Source organism: Pantherophis guttatus, chromosome 5 (genome assembly GCF_059756535.1).
Source record: "Pantherophis guttatus breed Tessera chromosome 5, ASM5975653v1, whole genome shotgun sequence".
NCBI lineage: Eukaryota > Metazoa > Chordata > Lepidosauria > Squamata > Colubridae > Pantherophis > Pantherophis guttatus.
The window spans coordinates 20189600-20209648 of record NC_142067.1 but is presented as its reverse complement, the minus strand read 5'-3'; the positions used below and the strand labels follow the sequence as shown (position 1 = coordinate 20209648).

The following is a 20049-nucleotide window of genomic DNA, read 5'->3' as shown; positions in this document are numbered from 1 at the left end:
TTTTCTGAACCTCTGGCTTGTGTTCTCTGCAGCCCACCTAACCAGAACTGCTGACAATTGAAAGTATAATTTCTTATGCAAATGTTGAGACCTGAAATGGCTGGAAAAAATGTCACCTATGTACTACAATAGGTGTAACGAAGTTTTAAAAAATTTCAAAATCCCTGCCAACTATAAAGCAAAATAGCATCCCTACCCTTGATTTCCCCACCCTTGACAAAAAAATTCATAGCTGCCCCACCTACCAAAACATTTATATTCCTTTTGCTTTAGCTGCTCTGCATAGCCTGCAATTCTTAGTAGTCATGTATGGGTGTAAGAGCTGGACCATAAGGAAGGCTGAATGCTGAATAATTGAGGCTTTTGAATTGTAGCGTTGGACAAAACACTGGAAGTTTTTAAGAAGATGTTGGATAAACATTTGTCTGAAGTGGTGTAGGGTTTCCTGCCTAAGCAGGATGGGTGGACTAGAAGACCTCCAAGGTCCCTTCCAACTCTTCTCTCCTCTCCTCTCCTATTCTAATAATAACAAATAATTCCCTCAACACTGTCAAACTACTTACTAAGTCTGCACTACTATTAATCTTCTCAACGTTCCCACCACCCATCTCCTTCCACTTATGACTGTATGAATGTAACTTTACTGCTTGTATCCTTACGATTTATACTGATATTGTTTCCTGATCGTTTATTTGTACCCTATGACTATCATTAAGTGTTGTAACTTATGATTCTTGACCAACGTATCTTTTCTTTTATGTACACTGAGAGCGTATGCACCAAGACAAATTCCTTGTGTGTCCAATCACACTTGGCCAATAAAAATATTCTGTTCTGTTCTATTCTATTCTATTCTATTCTATTCTATTCTATTCTATTCTATTCTATTCTATTCTATTCTATTCTATTCTATTCTAAAACTCTTGAGAGTTCTTGGACTGCAAGGAGATCAAATCAGTCAATCCTAAAGGAAATCAACCTTGATTGTTCTTTGGAAGGATAGATAGTGAAGCTGAAGCTCAAATACTTTGGCCACCAAATGGGAAGAGAGGACTTCTTGGAAAAGACTGTGATGTTGGGAAAGATGGAAGGCAAAAGCAGAAAGGGACTGAAGAGGATGAGATGGTTAGATATAGTGGTGGGTTGCTATCGGTTCGCCCAGGGTCGGGCGAACCGGTAGCGGCGGCAGCAGGCTCCTCCCACCCGCCCAGACGCTTCTGCGCATGCGCAGAAGCATTGCATATGCGAGCGCACCCATGCCCACGAGCGAACCAGTAGCGACGGGTTTTGGAACCCGCCCCTGGTTTGATAGTGTCGTCGCAATGAAGATGAATTTAGGCAAATGCCAGGAGACAGGGGGACAGGGAAGCCTTCATGGGGTTATGAAGAATCTGACAGACTTAGCGACTGAAAAATAACAACATTTAAATGCAGAGACAGAGGGTTTGCTAGAGCAGTACAGTATTTCTCAAATTTGGCAACTTTAGGATGTGTGAACGTGGCGGGGAATTCTGGTTTACTACCTGGGTAATTCTGGGAGTTGAAGTTCATGTATCTTAAAGTTGCCAAGTTTGAGAAAAACACTGCTACAACAAATTGGACTTCCCCTGCGTTGTGTGGGATGGTGTTACTTACTGATTGCAGGTACTTTCTCAGGCCTCGTATGATGTAATCCTTGCCTGCAAAGAGCATTTGAAACCATTCCCATAGAGTGTCACGTGATGCATAAATAAACAATGTTATCACTATACTGATTACAACATGCTTTATTTACACCTCCTGAAAGAATAATTGTGTCTACTATACTGTGAATCTGTTTGGAAGATAACAGAGCCTTGAAGGGGCCTTTTTGCTTCTTATGAGGTTGAACCTCTTTAAAAACAGATGAAATTCTGCAGTCGGTACTGGAATCAGTCATGAAGATAAATAAAATGAAGATGGGATTCATCCTCCCCTCATCTAACACAGGACAACTGTGGAATCCAGATAGAAATACACAGCCATTAATCAAAGCCTGGGTGGGCAGATAATCTTATAATCTAATTGCTTAAACTTGGACCATTTGATGTGGGAAGGAATTCCATATGATGCTTAGTTACATCATAAATAGTCTCTCGAGTCACTAGGTAAAATTTGCTGGCATATGTAGCAACTTCAAGAGGGCATTTAACATTAAATCTTATTGATGGGCAAGCACACAATGGAGCAGGGATTCTGTCAAGTGTCCAAGTTCAAAGCTATAGAGGAATTCCTGAGAGCGCAAGTGCCGCGGCCAAGACAATGTGTAGATGGAAAGTTCCAGAAGCTAGCACAAAAGCAACATTTCTGTGGTGCTGATGGCAGTATTTTCCTGCTCAAGCAAAGAACTTGGCTGGGATTGCAAATAAGAATTGGAGAGATTGGCATAGAAAGAAAATGTAAACTTTTGTTGCCAGATTTGTGACCAGAAACACACACACATACACACACAAATGTAGGCCACTAAATTCTCTATGTCTAGTTTTATCCAAGAAGTCAGCAAGACAATACCCACAAAGCAAAAAAGCTGAACAAAGCTGTCAAGACAAGGCAAAGCTAACCCTACAAAATTATTCAATGTTATTGTTATTTGATAATAATTTCTCTTATAGATTCCTCCTGTGGAATCGCTTATCCTGGGAAATAAGAGTTGTGTCCCACTGTCAACGTGTTAACATGGACATGAGGATTAATGGGTCAATAGAGAATGGACCTGGACTGTGAGTTTGTCAGAGTTTGTTGCAGCAATCAAATCCAGAAAGCACACACAGATAACTGATTCAGCCAGATTCATTAACTTCTCTTTATATACATAATAACACATACAATACCAATAGCAGATTCTTCCAACATGGTAGAGAGTTACAGGCAAAAAACACTTGCAGAGGAGAGAACAGAAGAGATGAGTTTCACTTTCAATTCAGAGAGCAGACTAATTTTCAGCACAGCACTCAGAGCTTAATACAGACAAAGAGAACATCCTCTATACAGGGCAGTTAAACTAAGCCTAAAGTACCGTCGGGCTCCTTCCAGTTTCAGTTTCCAAACAGTCCTCATTGGCTGACTTAGTTGCTATGCCTATTCATTGGCTGACCTTGTTACCATGTCTCTGCCAGTCATGAATTCCCTGACATGTTGTTAGTGTTTCGGGACTGTATGTTAGTGGGACTTTTATTTATTTTGTTGATATTGTTTACATGGCTTTTCTAAACCACTTTCATCCTTCTGATTGAAGCTGCACAGAATACAGTCCTAAAAGAGAGCCCTGCTTCTAATCCTGTATTTTGTACCTACCGGTTGTAATTCTTGAACCATCCCCAAACCATCTCATTTTATTCACCATGACCGCATTTCACTTGCCAACTTCTGCATTATCAAATCTCTTTCAGAGCAAAGAAAACATGTCCTGGGTTGGGTTGGGTTGGGTTTTGCTTTGCTTTGCTTTGCTTTGTTTTGATGCTTTCTTAATTTTTGTTTTGAGGGAAAGTGGCAGGAAAGCTTTATGCATTTCAATCTACCAAATGTGTGACAGACAGGCAGGTACATAATAGCACATGATGCCCTGAAATAGAATGGTAGCTAAGATATTCTTGGATTCCCTGTCATTAAATATTTCCTCACTGATAAACAGGACAATTTTAAAACACTTACAAAAGAGAGTTCAGAATAAAGTATTTGAGGCCCAAATAAAGGATTGTTTGCAAAAGATTCTGAAAGAAAATATTATGAAGAATGCCAGTGTAAAGAGTCTCTTGATGTTGTTTTGCCTGATTGGTCATGAATCAAATATTACTAACTGTGTTTGGTGTTCATATTTTGTATTGTGCTCTGTAGGGATATAAAATTGTATGAAATAAATGGCTTTCGCCATGGTGATATTTCTGGGCATTGAAGTCCACATTCTATAAAACTGAGGAAGGCTGAATTAGAAATATTTCTCTTCATAAGCATTTGGTTTGGTTTTTAAGATGGCTGTTTCGAAGACAACAGAAAAATCATTCATAGTAAACAATCTCCAAAGTTTTAAACTTTCCCCAAAATATGTATATCGTGATGAAATAGGCAAAATCTGTACTGTATATTTTAGATTGCTTTTCATATAAAGAAGAAATAGCACAACTGAAACATTAAGATTTTTTTTTTTAACTATTCTTAACTTTGTCTTTTACCACATTGGCTGTCAAAAGATTTTTTTTTCCACTATTCTGCCTCTAACTGGCCAAGACAACTAACATGAGTCTGTTTTATTTCTTAAAGAGCATTCCTTATAAGCAGGGGAGGGTAATGTTCCTGTACATTGCTAGGTATAAACCTTTTAGAAAGGACTCAGTACTTTTCTGCAGTAAGAAAATTATCATATCTTACAGGAAGCAAATTCATGTGGAATCCATGATGATTTCTGAGCTTGGTTGTTTGCTTGTAGCCTCATAAGTGCTGGTAAGTGTGGGGTTTGCTCCATGTTCGTATATACCAGGGGTGAAATGCTCCCGGTTCGGACCGGATTGCCCGATCCGGTAGCGATGGAGGCAGGTGGTTCGGAGGCAGGTGGAACCGGTAGCAAAAAATTTTTGTTTGACAGCAAAAAAAAATTCTTTTTTTTAAAAAAAGAAAAAAAGCCTCTGCTAATCAGGCAACTCAGCTGGGATCGTCAGAGCCTTTTGATAGCATTTTTTTACAACCTCTTCGCCGAGGTATATACGGTATATACGGTATATACTGTGTATATATACACGGTATATACCGTGTATATATACACGGTATATACCGTGTTTCCCTGAAAATAAGACTCTGTCTTATATTTGTTTGAACCCCGAAATAAGCGCTTGGCCTTATTTTCGGGTAGGTCTTATTATTTTGGGGTGCCTGGAGCAAGATGGGGCTCCTCCTGCCGTCTTACCTGATTTCCAGCTCTGTCTCCCTAACCCTAACCAGACCGGCTGCACATGCATTTAAATATTTGGGGGGAGGTCTTATTTTTTGGGGAGGTCTTATTTTTGGGAGAGGGCTTATTTTCAGGGAAGCACGGTAATAGCTTAGCCCTTCTGGTGTTGTTGGGGGTGTGGTTTACTCCTTGATAGTTCCTTGATTCAGTATTGTTTTCTGCTTGATTGTTTGTCTGGTGTTGGGAAATTCATGTTGAACATTAAGCAAACATCCTAACAGCAAGATCAAATTGATAATGGAGGCAATTACAGAGAGAGGTGATGAGTTCTGCTTCACTAGTTGTGTTTCTAGCAGAGACTAAATAGCCATTTGTCTGGAAAACCTTAATTTAGTTTGTTGGGTTGAGTAGAACGTTGACCTCGCCCTAAATGGCTTTTCTAATTGTGTAATTCTAGGTAAAACCAATAGGAAAATAGTTCTTACAGGAGGGGCCAACCTGGGAAGATAAATGCTCAATGCTGGCTTTCAAATACTACTTCGTAAAAGATGCTTGATTTGCCTGTCTCAGTTCAGTTCAGTTTATTTATTTATTATTATTTATTAAGTCAATTTGTATGCCGCCCCTCTCCGAAGACTCAGGGCGGCTCACAATGCATTTAAAATCATTATAAAAAACATTTAAAAATTAAAAACATTAAAAACATTAAAACTCATTCACACCATTCATGGCCGGATCTCGAGATGAGGGTGGGCAGTTTTGATAATTTAACACACAGTTCCGTAATGTGATACAGCCAAGGTAGAAGTCAAAGGAGAGCTCCATGATTGCCTAGTACAGCTAGTCCTCAACAACCATATTTGAGACCCAAATTTCTGTGGTTAAATACCGGTAGTCCTCGACTTACGACCACAATTGAGCCCAAAGTTTATGCTGTTAAGTGAGAATTGATTAAGTGAATTTTATTCCATTTTATCTTTCTTGTCACAGTTGTTAAGTGAATCACTGCAGTCGGTAAATTAATAACCTGGTTGTTAAATGAATCTGGCTTCCCCATTGAAAGTCAGAAAGTCACAAAAGGTAATCACATGGCCCCAAGACACAGCAATGGTCTTAAGTATGAATCAGTTGCCAAGCCTCTGAATTTTGATCACATATTATGGGGATGCTACAAAGGTTGTACCTGTTGAAAAATGGTCATAAGTCACTTTTCAGGATTCTAAGTAACACCCCCAACGAAAGAAGACTCCAAGGCCAGAAGTTCCTCAAAGTTCCATTTTATTAGAGATGTCATATTGGCACATCTGGGAAAACCCGAATCTGAAAGCTTCCAGGTTTTCCCCACCTAAAAGAAAGTCCAAGTCCCTGCCCAGCACCCACATGTCCATCACATGGCCCAATCAATGCACCGTCCCAACTGGAGATGCCTCCCAGTCATGCCACTCCAGGTGCAGGCTGAACGTCCTTGACTCTCAGAGAAAAGAATGTTATTATGACTACATATCTCCCCAGCTCCATACAATTCCCCCCTCCCAGTTTCCCACAGCACTAAATGTGGCAGCCCTGAAGATCCAAAGTAAAAGATGGCTTCCAGGATTGACATCACTTTTTTCAGTGCCGTTGTAACTTCGAACAGTCACTAAATGAACTGTTGTAAGTCGAGGACTACCTGTATGGCGATTGTTAAGTAAGTCATGCCCAATTTTATGACCTTTTTTTTTTACCGTGGATGTTAAGTGCAGTTCTTAAGTGAATCACATGGTTGTTAAGCAAACTCAGCTTCCCCCATTGACCTTGCTTGTTAGAAGCTATCTTGGAAAGTTGCAAATCGCATGATCCCAGGACATTGCAATTGGCAATTGGCATGTATTTATGACAAGTGCTCGAAATTTTATCACATGGCCATATGGATGCTGTGACAGTTGTAAGTGTGACAAGTGGTTGTAAGCAGTGGTGGGATTCAAATAATTTAACCAGTTCGCCTAGGGTCAGGTTGGCTGTCGTGGGAGGCATGGCCCATCCCTGCCCTCCAGCTCCGCCTCCCCCGATAGCCAACCTGACCCTGGGCGTACTGGTTGTTAGATTACCCCCCCTCCCACGCTATCAAAGTGGATGCTGGGTACTGCGCTGCAATGGAGAAATGGGCAACGGAGCGGCTGGCACAAGGGGAAGAGGAGGAGCAGGGAGAAGAAAGAGGGAAAGCAGCCTCCTCATACCGGCTGCTCCGTTGTCTGTTTCTCCATTGCAGGACAGCGCCCAGGATCCACTTTGATAGTGGGATATGTGTGTGTGTGTAATTTAACAAGAAGTTCGCCTGAACAGGTGCGAACTGGCTGAATCCCAGCACTGGTTGTAAGTCACTTTAAGGAAGTTCTGTTTCCTGGGTCCTGCATTAGTACTGATATTGGTCATCCAAGCAGCCTTATTTTATGATTTAAAAAAATATGAGGATAGTTCATGTGGCTGGAAGGATATATAAACATGATGGCAGATCTTCACATTCTCATTTTTATTCTGAAAATACACTATTCCTTCTCCAAGAAAATAGTGCATATTCCAAGATAAATATTCATTATTCTACTGCAGTGTACTTGGTCATTGTAAATCTCTACAGGTTTCTGATTAATTGGGACAAAGGCATCATTATCCCATAAAATGTCTTTTAAAAAAGCTTTGTACTTCCCTGAACCTTAGCATTCCACTGAGGTATTCTTGTTTCTTCAATAATGCCATTTGGGTTGTGCTTATTTTGGCTCTCCTGACCTCAGTTTGCTATTAAAGTAATTGATGGGTGGCACAGGCCTTGAAGCCCAAGAGTCTCTAGTTTCTTTGATCTGCTGAAAAACTTCCCAGCTATTGATTGACTCAGGAACAGCAGTTGTAGTTTCTGTTTTGCCATTAACCTGGGGAGTAGAAAACCGGTACCTGTTTCCTGGCTTCTGGCATTGGAAACAGGATTCCTGATAGCCCTCATTCGACCCGTCACATCACGTTAATAATGGAAATGTTCCCAGAAAGTAGGAAAGTAGACTAGAGGCAGAGAAAGGTAGAAGTCCTACTACATTCATTCAAAATTTATTTTTTGTCATAAGATTTCAAAATATCTGAACTTTGAGAAAAGTAGGAGGGGGAAAAATGTTTTTGCAAACGCACTGTAAGCCGCCCTGAGTCTCCGGAGAAGGGCGGCATATAAATCAAATTAAAAATAAATAAATAAATAAATAAAAATGAATTGAATATTTTATTGATATATTAAGAGAATTTTTAAGGTTTGAATGCTTAATATTTGTTAATGGTTTTAAAACTCTTAGAGTTATTGGATTATACGCTACTTTGAGTTTATAAAAAGGCAGGTTGATGAAATTATAAAAGGGGAGTTAAGGGGTCTTGGGAGCTATTAAATCTTGCAGTTAGCTAGTTTATTTTAGCGAATGTTTGGTGAAATCTATGCCCTGTTTTTGTTCTGGGAAGTCGGGGGTGGGGGGTGGTGAGGAGGGGTTGAAGATTGAGTTTAGTGATGGATTATGGATTGATTTTTTTTTTCTTGATGATAGTTTGAATGATTGTTTATATTGTATACTTGTTTGATCAGAAAATAAAAACCTTTTTTTAATTAAAAAAAACAAAATGAATGGAAGTGGGAATTAAGGGGAACCGCAATAAGTTAGGCCAGGGGTGTCAAACTCGCGGCGTCACATGATATATTGCAACTTTTTCCCCCTTCGCTAAACCGGGCATGGGCGTGGCCAGTGCATGACGCATCCGGCCCGCGGCCCACGAGTTTGACACCCCTAAGTAAAGAGGAAACTAGGCAGTTCATGGTTGCTTTAATAGACGTGATGGAGATTGCTGTAGCCTGCATTCTTTCAAACTTACAGACTGTGATCGGAGGAGAAACTGTTCTCAGGAACGTCTCAGTGAATTGTTGATGGAATGCCATTGTGATACCTGTATAAAACAAGTTTCAAAACTTGTGGGACATTGCATGTGTTTTAAGAAGAGATTGGACAACCGTTTGTATGAAAAGGTATAGGGTTTCCTGCTTGAGCAGGGGGTTGGATTAGAAGACCTTCAGGGTCCCTTCCAACTCAGTTATTCTGAGAGGGACATTTCAATAGCTTTCTAGTAGCCTTGACTCAGAAATCCTCCATACCAATATAGCCATCTTGTCCATCTAACTCAAAATTGTCTCCCCTGAAACCAGTTCTGTATGTATATTTTTGTTGTTGTTAGTTGTGAAGTCGTGTCCGACCCATCGCGACCCCATGGACAACGTTCCTCCAGGCCTTCCTGTCCTCTACCATCCTCTGGAGTCCATTTAAGTTCACACCTACTGCTTCAGTGACTCCATCCAGGCACCTCATTCTCTGTCGTCCCATTCTACTTTTGCCCTCAATCGTTCCCAGCATTAGGCTCTTCTCCAGTGAGTCCTTCCTTCTCATTAGGTGGCCAAAGTATTTCAGTTTCATCTTCAGGATCTGACCTTCTAAAGAGCAGTCAGGGTTGATCTCCTCTAGGACTGACCGGTGTGATCACCTTGCAGTCCAATCTGTATATATATAGCATGTGTATCAGAGGTGAGTTTCAGCAGATTCTGACCAATTTTGGAGAACCGGTAGCGGAAATTTTGAGTAGTTTGGAGAATCGATAGTAAAAATTCTGACTGGCCCCACCCCATCTATTCTCTGCCTTCCATGTCCCAGCTGATTGGGAGAAAATGGGGATTTTGTAGTAACTTTCCCCTGGAGTGGGGAGGGAATGGAGATTTTACAGTATCCTTCCCCTGCTACAGCCACCAAGCCATGCCACACCCACCAAGCCACAGCCACAGAACCGGTAGTAAAAAATTTTGAAACCCACCACTGATGTGTATATGTGTGTTATGTATGTGTTTGGGTAAATATACACTTGCTCTTGAGAGCAGGCAACAGCTTTTCATTTTTAATGTGGGCTGGTGTACTCGCAGTAAAAAAATGACAATAAAGTTATCTTATCTTCTCCAGGGATTTTGCTCTTTGCCCATTATCTGCTACTTTCTTCTGGAGAAGTCAGAGTGAATAATTCAGGGTTGGGGAGTTAGAAACATATTTCTTGAGGTCATCATAAGATGAATGCATTTTACTGACTTAAGGAAGTACAGGTAGTCCTTGACCACAGTTGACCCCAAAATTTCTGTTGCTAAGCAAGGCAGTTGTTAAGTGAGTTTTGCCCCATTTTACGACTTTACTTGCCCCAGTTGTTAAGGGAATGTGGCTTCCCCCTTGACTTTGCTTGTCAGAAAGTCGTAAAAGATGATCACGTCATCCCGGGACCCTGCCACTGTCATAAATCTGAGTCACTTGCAAAGCATCTGAATTTTGATTCTGTGACCGGGGGGATGCTGCAACTGTTTTAAGTGTGAAAAATGATCCTAAGTCACTTTTTTTCAGTGCTGTTGTAACTTCGAACGGTCACTAAACAAATGGTTGTAAGCCAAGGACTGCCTGTACTGAACCCTATTTGGGGGCAGGGCCCCTCCATCTAGAACAGGAGTGTCAAACTCAAAGCCCGCAGGCCAGATCCGCTCCGCGGGATGCTTAGATCTGGCCCACGGGGCCACCCTGGATACAGTGAGGGACCGACCCACAGTGCCTCTGCCAGTGAAAACAGGCTCCCGAGCTCCGTTTCCGGCTGCGACGGCCTCCTGCAACCCTCTGCCAGTGAAAACGGAGCTCAGGAGAGTCGCACGCGGCCCTCCTGAGCTCCGTTTTCACTGGCAGAGGGTTGCAGGAGGCCGTCGCAGCCGGAAACGGAGCTCGGGAGCCCATTTTCACTGGCAGAGGCACTCAGGCCACTACAGGCACCCCAACACGACATGCCCCCCATGTTTTCCCCCCCCAGGTCAAACACAACCCTGACTCAGCTCTCAATGAAATTGAGTTTCGAAGTACCAGGGCTGCTGCCTTTCAACAGATCTTACACGAAGGGAATCTTAGGGATGAAAAGAAGGCATTTAAGTTTTTGATTTTTCTAGCTGAAAAGCTTAAGGAATAAATGCACCAGCTGTAAAATGTTTTGAGGACTTTTCCACTCAGCTGAAACCACACATCCGCAGCAGGTGTCAAAAGCTAGCTCGGTTTTACTATCTGTCCCATCAGTTTCCCCCGCAAAAAAAAAAAATGTAAAATACATTGCAGGGCACTTGGACCTTTCAACTTGTTCTTCCCTGCCTGCGAGCACATTGCAAATAAATGACAAAGCAATCTGGGAGGGAAAATTCATTCAGACACCCCAAGCATGCCAGCGAGCCAGTTTATACTTGCTTGCTGCTGGAGCACAATAAAGGTGAAGCTTCCGTGAATGCACAATCGGCTGCCGGTGGACGAAAAGAGCCTGGCAAAAGAAGGGCTTGCGAAGGGTCTCTGATGAAAGCGTGAATTGCAAACCACCGAGAGAAAGAGAAGATCTCGCTTGAAAGGCGAAGTGGAAGCAAGAAAAGAAAACCAAGCATGTGAGCGGCAAGACAGACTGTTACTGGCAAGGAAAGTTGTTGACGTGGTAAGCACAAAAAACCCCTTTCCACACGGAAGGGTGGGCAGGAGAAAAGCGCACCACCTTCAGAAGACAACTTAACTCCGGTCTGTAGGATTGCAGGGGATTTTTAACTAGAACTCCAGCTTGTCCTACTTTGCTCTGTTTAGCAACGTGCTCTCGTTCCACTTTGTTTACTATGAAATTAAATTAATCATGGGATTGCTCTGAAGGGGGGTGGAGGAGTGTTATACTTCTCTTTCTCCTGGTAACACGTCTCTCCCTCTCTCTCTCTCTCTCTCTCTCTCTCTCTCTCCCTCTCCCTCTCTCTCTCTCTCTCTCTTTCTTTCTTTCGTTCTTTCTTTCTTCTACCTTGATTCTGTTCCTCATCCTTTATGCCCTCTGAAACCATGGCATCTCTTATTTTGTTTTTTACTGGGATTACGATTAAATAAAGAGCAACTGGGAAAAGGTAGCATTCTCAGTTAATTTGCTTGATGCCTTTTAAAATAGTTAGGGAAAGATTGGATTAATCCAGTAACTTTATATTGATAATGTTTACGGCAAGTATAGTTGTGGTGGCAGTGGCAGTGTAGTAGTTGTTGTTGTTGTTGTCGTTGCTGTTTTTCCCCTCTTCTGTAAGTGTGGCTTCTCTCGCCAGTTAGCAGACTCTTGAAAGAAAAATTAGGCAATGAACATTTCTATAGACTTATAGATACGGAATGAGATTAAATTCTTTACTCTTGTTAATGAATTGCTTTCATTTCATCACCCTCGGAAAGATCAACAGCTCCAAGGTGAAACAGTATTAAAGGCAATCACGTTATAAGCAATTTTCACATCTGCTTAGCCTATGTGAAACGAACTGGCGGTTTTATTGGATTTAACCTGTGTACTGCCTGGATAAACTGGCTGGGACTAGCCAACTGTTGAGATAATATCTGCAGTTCATAATTGATTTATTGTTTTTAATGTTAGGAATTTATAACTTCCCACTGTAAGGAATTAAAGGATTTTTTTTAAATGCCTTCTAATAGCCATGAGATGAATAAAAAAATTCAGTAAATGAATTTTTCTCTGCCTGGGAAGTGGCTAAAAGGACATTTGCTTGATCATAGGGGAAGCCAGAAGTTGCATTATTTGGACAGCCTGCCTGGCTTGAGGCAGAGCTTCCTAGTATAGTTTCTGGAAAGCAGTTGTAAAAAAAAGCTTGCAAGAGCTTTAATATTTATAATTTGTTTGCCTCATCTCATACCAACTGAGGCCATCAGTATCTCCCACTATCGATCTACAAGAGCAATAAGTTTAAATGTTGAATCATTTACTTGGCCTCTGATACCTCCGTGTTAAAGGGATCTAATCCTCACTCACAAGGGGCTGTATTCAAGGATTTGTATTAATTGCAAAAAAAAAAAAGCAAGGATTGTAAAAATGAGAACAACAGGCCATATTAGACAGTCAAACTGTCTTCTTTGGGATGAGAGAAGTATGTATTTGTAACTTCCCATTAAGGGGGAAGAGGTATGGTCTGTGTGTAATTTCCTTTAGAGAAGTATACAGGTAGTCAGCCCTTGACTTACAACAATTCATTTAGTGATCATTCAAAGTTACAACAGCGCTGAAAAAAGTGACTTATGACTGTTGCAGCATCCATTGCAGCATCCCCATGGACGTGTGATCAAAATTCAGACACCACATTTTGTAGAAGTTCAAATAACTACTTAGCAGGATGGGGAAATCAGAAACAGCATGGAACAATTTGGGGGAATTGGGCTTGCCAATTGCCTTTTGGAAGTTAAAAAGGGATAAAACTTGGGGGGGGGAACTTTGAAAACATAAGGAATGGCTGGAATCCTGAGTATTCAAATTCCATTCTGCAATGTGTTATTTTAGCTCCCACTTAAATTTCACGTGCTTTGGATATACATGCCAGCTTTCATCTTTTTTCTCTGTCAAAAGTTTATTCTGTCAATCCTACATACGTCTAGGTGGATATGTACCTGCATCAGTCTGAGTTGCTTCTAGAAAGAATTGGAAAACCAGCTAGAAAACAGAAATATAAAGACCAGGAAAAATGTTTGCTGGGAATGCTTAATAAATAAATGGATCTAGAAACTTACTTCAGAATAATCATCATATGCTCTTTTTGAGCAGTGACTTGCCAAACTTTTATCATTCCATTTCTATAGGATTAATTAAAACATCAAAAAGCAGAAGTTTGCTGAATAAAAATAAAAGGCCAAAGAGGAAGGTAATGAAGGCAGTCCCACTCCAGTTGAAGATCTCGTGAAATTAATTCTCCAACTTCTAAAAAATGATTAGTATTTTTAGGGCTTTCCAAGTTGCATTATCTTGAACTGCTTGTTAGTTTCCACTGCACAGAGTCTTTGTATTGTTTAGAAAAGGATCCACATAATTTCCACTAGAAAGGAGGCACCTCGTGTCCTTCCGGGTTCTCCTTAAATGATAACTTCCAGCAGACTTCGCTGTTGGCTGTATAGGCTTTCTGGGAATTCTAGCATCCTGTTGAATGAGGCATGAATATATTTGTGCTAGATGTGGTGCAGCACATCCATATTCCTGCCTTTTGGCTACCTTACTGCCTTTAGCTATCTTGTCTGTTAGGGTAGCTTGGATAAAAATTGAAATGAGGATAGGCCTCATAAGGGCTATAATGTGGATGACCCCCAAAATTTGCTTCCTAGTTCAAGGTTTTCGGGGAGAGCATTATTTTAAATGTGATATTTTCGTTTAGGACTTGCAGTACGATTCTCATCTATTTCCTATGTCCGCATGGCAAGAAACTGCTTTCATTTTCAGCTCTCTGGGTCAGAAAAAAACCTCTGAGGGCCATAAAAGAGGGACATAGGGATATATGCAAAATACTCTGGATTTTTTTTTCCCCCTGAGCATGAAATGTTCTGATTCAACATCACAATTGCTGCAGGTTGAGGATGGATTATCTATTACTGGAAATGTTCCAATCATTCCAGAAATGCTTTTTAGTTTGAAGCACCTGTTTTCTATTTGAAACAGGTGTTTCCAGCTTGAATGATTGCTGTTTGAAGCTTGAAACTTTTCCAGAGTGGTCAGAATAACTCCACAAATGTTTCAAACATGCAGCAAGGTGTTTTGAGCCATGGAACACAGTATCGTACATTTGAAATGTTTTGAATTTGAAGGGCTTTGCGCTTCACTCAAGGGCTGCCATTCACCTATCCCTAGATTCTAATATTTCTGTAATTCTATAATGCAGATTTATAATTCTATAAATCTTGGTTAAGGACAATTATCCATTCTAACTATGGTAAAATCCATGTTAGCTTTGTTATCACAGTCTTTTGGATAGGCAAGAGTCTGAAATGATATGTATTATTAATCAATTACAAAGATTCACCATTCAGAATGCCTTCTGTTAGAGAATCTAAAGTAAGCATCTCTATAAGTCTACATGAAAAATCTATATTCTTCAAAAGTTTAGATTAAGGTTATACAAGGATTATTCTAGTCCAGATTGTAGCAATAATTTATTTTATTCCAAATCAACATAAATGCATTATAGTTTGTTTTTTAACACGTTAAAAAACTGCTGCAGCATGCATCGCCCATTATGGTAACCTGTCCCATTTTAGAGTAAAGACATAATGAAGAGAACGTGAATTCATAATACAATATGAATTATTATAACACTGTAATAACATTCTATAACACTATAACATAATAGTGTCATTGAGATTTTTGTATGTTGGCATTAGCAAATATCCTGACATTCCCTGGGGTTTAGGAAATGTCAGAATCATTAAACGGATGTAATAAAACTGTAATTTATGCAAATACTGATATCCATGGCAGGAAACTTTACATCCCTGCAATGATAACCAAGATTTATAGACTGCAATGCTAAACAAAATCAAATTGTATTATGCCTTACAGCATGAATTAAGCTAATAATATTCAATTAACAAAGCATAGCTATTTTAACAAATCATAATAGTGTTTTCCATGAATCCAGTAAAGAAAATAAAAATAAAAATCTTAAGTTCATGTGAAATTCCATTTTGTGAATGACTGTTTTACTATTTTGCTGTGTATTATAGAGCTTACCCCAAAAAGATAAACTGAGGATTGCAATGGAATATTACTTTCTTATCAGGGTGATTTAATGTGAAGTTTCTTGATATTCAGGCAATATAGATAGTTTTCAATTCTGATTTTGATTGCAACGACTTGATGCATGCAGTGAAAAATTAACACTTCAAATTCTTCTTTACAGACATGACCACATGACTTCGGGTGCCCACACATCTTTCAAAGCAGAAGAAATGGCAACGGTCGGTCATTTAACAGTTTTATGATCCAAGTGCTAGAAGCAATATTACTTGTTTCATATTTGCTTCCTTGTTTTGCAGAATCTTAGTGATAATCAAGACATGATACTTACAATACTGCACATTTAATACAGTACATTGGGAAGCATTGTCAATTTGACCCTAACCTATTGAAACTACTTTAAAGGATAAGAAAGAGACCAAGTTAGCAGGAAAGACTCCTCGTATTGGTCCATTCTACCAGGTTACAGAGAGTGGGCATACTCCAGGTCCCTTTTCTCAAACATTGCCATCTGGTGAGATCTCATATGCACACCAGTAGTGGGTTTCACTTACCTTTGCTACCGGTTCAGAACTGTGAGTGTGTGCGCGCGCTTGCTTAGTTTGCTTGCGGCGCTTTTGCACATGTGCAGAACCTTCTACATATGCGCAGAGTATCTGTGATGACGTCTGGGCGGGTGGGCAGAGCCTCTCGCCGCCGCCGCTGCTACCGGTTCACTCGAACCGGGGCGAACTGGTAGAAACCCACCACTGATGCACATCTTCTTCATAGCCACCTCAAATCTTTTAAACAGGTCCCGTTTGAGATTCAGCTCCCCATATCCCTATGCTATTAGCTTTCTAGAAGGCCATGAAGACTTGACTCTTCTCCCAAGCATTGACCTAGGACAGTGATGGCTAACCTTTTTGCCATCGTGTGCCAGGAGAGAGGGGTGGGGGGGGTCACACGCACACATGCCCACACCCATAATTCTATGCGCCCTGCTCCCGCGCATGCGTGTGCAACACCCCCCCCACTCCCCCCGTTCCTGGCACGTGATGGCCCAGTAGGCTCGTTTCTCTCTCTCACCTGGCTCCAGAGCCTCTCTAGGAGTCTGGAGAGGGCAAAAACAGCTTCCCCCCCGGAGGTCCTCCGGAGGGAGGAAACAATCTGTTTCCCTACTTCTGGTGCACCCGGAAGGCCCGAAACTCAGCTGGCCGGCGCACGCATGTGCGCCAGAGCTGAGCTCACGTGCCCACTGATATGACTATGAGTCTGTGGCACGCGTGCCATAGGCTCACCATCATGGACCTAGGATGAAGTTGAGTTGGGCAGCAACAATATGGGTAATTCTAGTGCCTGGTGGGAAGGGTATGAGCCATATTATTCTTATTGGTTTCTGAAGGTACAGAGCGTAGACATTTTATTAGTACATTTATATCTTCTGTGAAGTAAGGGTGGAATAAATATAGTCTCTCTCATCCTTATCCTTTTTCATGTGGTAAATTAGATGAAAACTTAAATATTTTCAGTGGGTTTAGATATTCCCACTGAGTTTCATGGCTGCGTGAAGATCAGAATTCTTTATCCTGTTTGATAATCACTCCAGCAGAATAGATGCAGTTAAAACATTGATTGTACAGTGCCTGCACAGTAAGAAATCCAGCTGAGGAATGAAGTTACAGATAGTCCTTGATTTGCGACCATTCATTTAGTGAACATTTGAAGTTACAACAGCACTGAAAAAAAGTGATTTAAAATGGCTGCAGCATCGGAGGGTCATGTGATCACTATTGCAGCCTTCTCAGATGGCTTCCAACAAGCAAAGTCAATGGGGGAACCGGATTTCTTTAATGATCGTGAGATTCACTTACCAACTGTAATGATTCGCAAAAAGGGTCATAAAATTGGGCGCGATTCGCTTAACAACCACTTTGCTTACAATGGAAATTCTGGTCCCAGTTATGGTTCTACCTCAAGGACTACCTGTAGTAATTGCACTCTCATCAATGCCATTTAAAGAAAATTTGATAGGAAATAAAACACGAATTCTGTATCTAATTTCCCAGTCCCTTTTTAATATGTAATAACAGGTTCAAAGTTTAGAACTGACAAGTTGTGGTGAATGTTAGCTCATGCATGAACTTAAGATTTTATTCAGACTCTCTTCGAAAAGTTGTGATGTCAGCAGAATAAGGATCCATGAGAAGAGTTTTCTTGCTGGTATTTGTGATACAATTATTATTTTTTAAAAAATATCTCCAGCCTTTTTTATTTTTTTAAAAAGCCCACTGTTTTATTAATTAATTATAATCATTGCCTTGCTCTGATTTCATCTTTGGTTTCTTCTTATCTTCCATCCTCCAATTATTCTTTTATTTGTATTATGGATCCCATTATTATATTGTTTATGAATTGCCTGTGAACCAGGGGTGAAATCTACTTACCTTCCCTACCGGTTTGGAAGTGTGTGCACTGTGCGTGCCATGTGTGATTTTGGACCCTCTGAGCATGCCCAAAGCCTTCTGCGCATGTGCAGAGGGTAAAAAACAGGTTACTTCCTAGTTAAAACCAGGAAGTAATAATGTCTGGGTGGGTGGGTGGGCGGAGCCTCACGCTGCCGCCGCTACCAGTTCTCCGAACCACCTGCCACCAGCACTACCGGTTCGCCCAAACCGGTGCGAACTAGTAGTATTTCACCTCTGCTGTGAACCTTTTGAGGATGAATGGGAAACAAGATAAACATTTATAAATTTTGAGAAATAGCGTAAACATCCTTATGCTATTCATTTCTTTGTTCTCTGTTCCACTCATGAGATCTCACTGGTAGGGATAGCGAAAAAACATTGTTTTAACATTAAGAAAATGGTCCCAGGGGTTGAAGGAGATGCTCTTCAAGAATTTTCTTCTGCAGGTAGCTCTGAATTTGTTTTCCGGTTATGTCATACATGCAAGTACACCCACTCTGCCACTGTCATAATTATTCTAGACTCTCTTGGTGACTACAGTGCATATGTCACAACCGGAGGATATCTATAAGCCTTGAATGATGAGAACAATTCTTTCAAGCTAGGGCTTTAGGGACCTAGAGAGAAATTACTCTACCCACCTGTCATGATCCTCTTCATTTTAAAAGAACTGCCGGGACTGTCTTTAGAAATCATCAACACAGTCGGTTCACTTTTTCTGACCTTAATCTAATACAGTGGTTCCATCACTTGTGAGCCAAAGACTAAAGTCTGCCTTTAAAAAATTAAGCTTAGCTTTTGCAAACAACTGTCATGTTGGCTCCTTCCCCCAAATATTGTCATCTCATGGGAACCAGGAAGCATGCCTTTTCTGTGGCAGCCCCTGCCCTATAGAATATCTTGCCCCCTGAAGTTCCACTCCACCCTTTTAGCCTTCTGTAAGGCTTTAAAGGCCTGACTTTTCCTTCCAAGTGTTGGAAGAAGATTGCACAATGAATGGCACGTTAGCATGGATTGGCCCCAGGTTTTTGTTATTTTAAATGCTTTATGTTTTAATCGGTTGGGTTATATAGTTTTTCAAGTGGTTTTACGTGCCTTTTAATCTTCGCTTGGGAGCCGCTCAGAGTTGCCTGAAAATACGGGTGGCTGTTTCAGTCTTTGAAATGAATAAATAAAATATTGTATTTGTTGGAACTGGGGGGTGTCTTTCCACTGTGGTTGCCACCTGCTGTGCCTGCTTAAAGTCACCTATAAGGTGCAGGCACTGGAGAATTCCTGAACATTACCATGTCCCCAAAGGGAAGTCTGATTCCTAAACTCTGCTGACTAAGTAGATGGGAAAGCAGGGCAAATTTAATTACTTAAGTAGCCTGTAATGACAAGGAAGATGTTGCTTTGAGAGCAGATGAAGATGCGAATTGCCTATTGCGTATGTATATAAACCAGGGTGGGCTGCTGGGGGTTCGCAGGGGTTCGGGAGAACCTCTAGCTAAGATTCTGTGCAGTTCGGAGAACCCCCAAATCCCACTCCTGGCTGGCTCCATCCCCTCCCAGGAGTCCCCAAGCGGCCCGTTTTGGATGCAGGTAAGTGCAGGGTGCATACAGAGGCTCAGGGAGGGCGAAAACCGGGCCTACCAGAAGGTCAGGAAGGCCGGAAACGGAAAAGGACTGTTTCCAGCCTCCAGAGGGCCTCCAGAGCCTGGGGAGGCCGTTTTTGCCCTCCCAGAGGCTCAAGGAAAGCCTCCGGAACCCGGGGAGGGCAAAAACACCCTCCCGCTAGCCAACGCCCACCATGGCCACGCCCACCCAGCAACCGGGCAGAGAACCCCTTGCTAAAATTTTTGAAGCACACCCCTGTATATAACCATGATGTGTATTCCCAGCTTTTTCCTGCAAAATTTCCCGCCTGGTGCTTTAACCACAAGACCAAAATTCTATATTCCTAGATTCCATGAAGAAGTTTGATTATAATCAGTTAACAAATATTTAACCAAAACAGTTAGCCAAAATATTATTGGTTCTTGGACCCAGTGTTACAATATACCTCTATCTGTATTTTTCTTTCAGTTATGTACTAGAAAT

General features: G+C 41.2%; 1 protein-coding gene across 4 annotated transcripts in view; it reads left to right on the top strand.

Annotated features, from left to right (window-relative positions):
- EXPH5 (exophilin 5) overlaps positions 1 to 20049 on the top strand; it is a 64167-nt gene that overhangs the window by 33213 nt on the left and 10905 nt on the right. For 2 of the 4 annotated variants that reach the window (XM_060686223.2, XM_087894657.1), the window contains one exon: positions 15684 to 15741. In XM_060686223.2, the coding sequence (XP_060542206.2) occupies positions 15684 to 15741 (58 nt within the window). Of the gene's footprint in view, positions 1 to 4361; positions 4456 to 11117; positions 11438 to 15683; positions 15742 to 20049 lie in introns of those variants that run through there. The other 2 variants (XM_087894658.1, XM_087894659.1) reach the window with 2 other exon arrangements.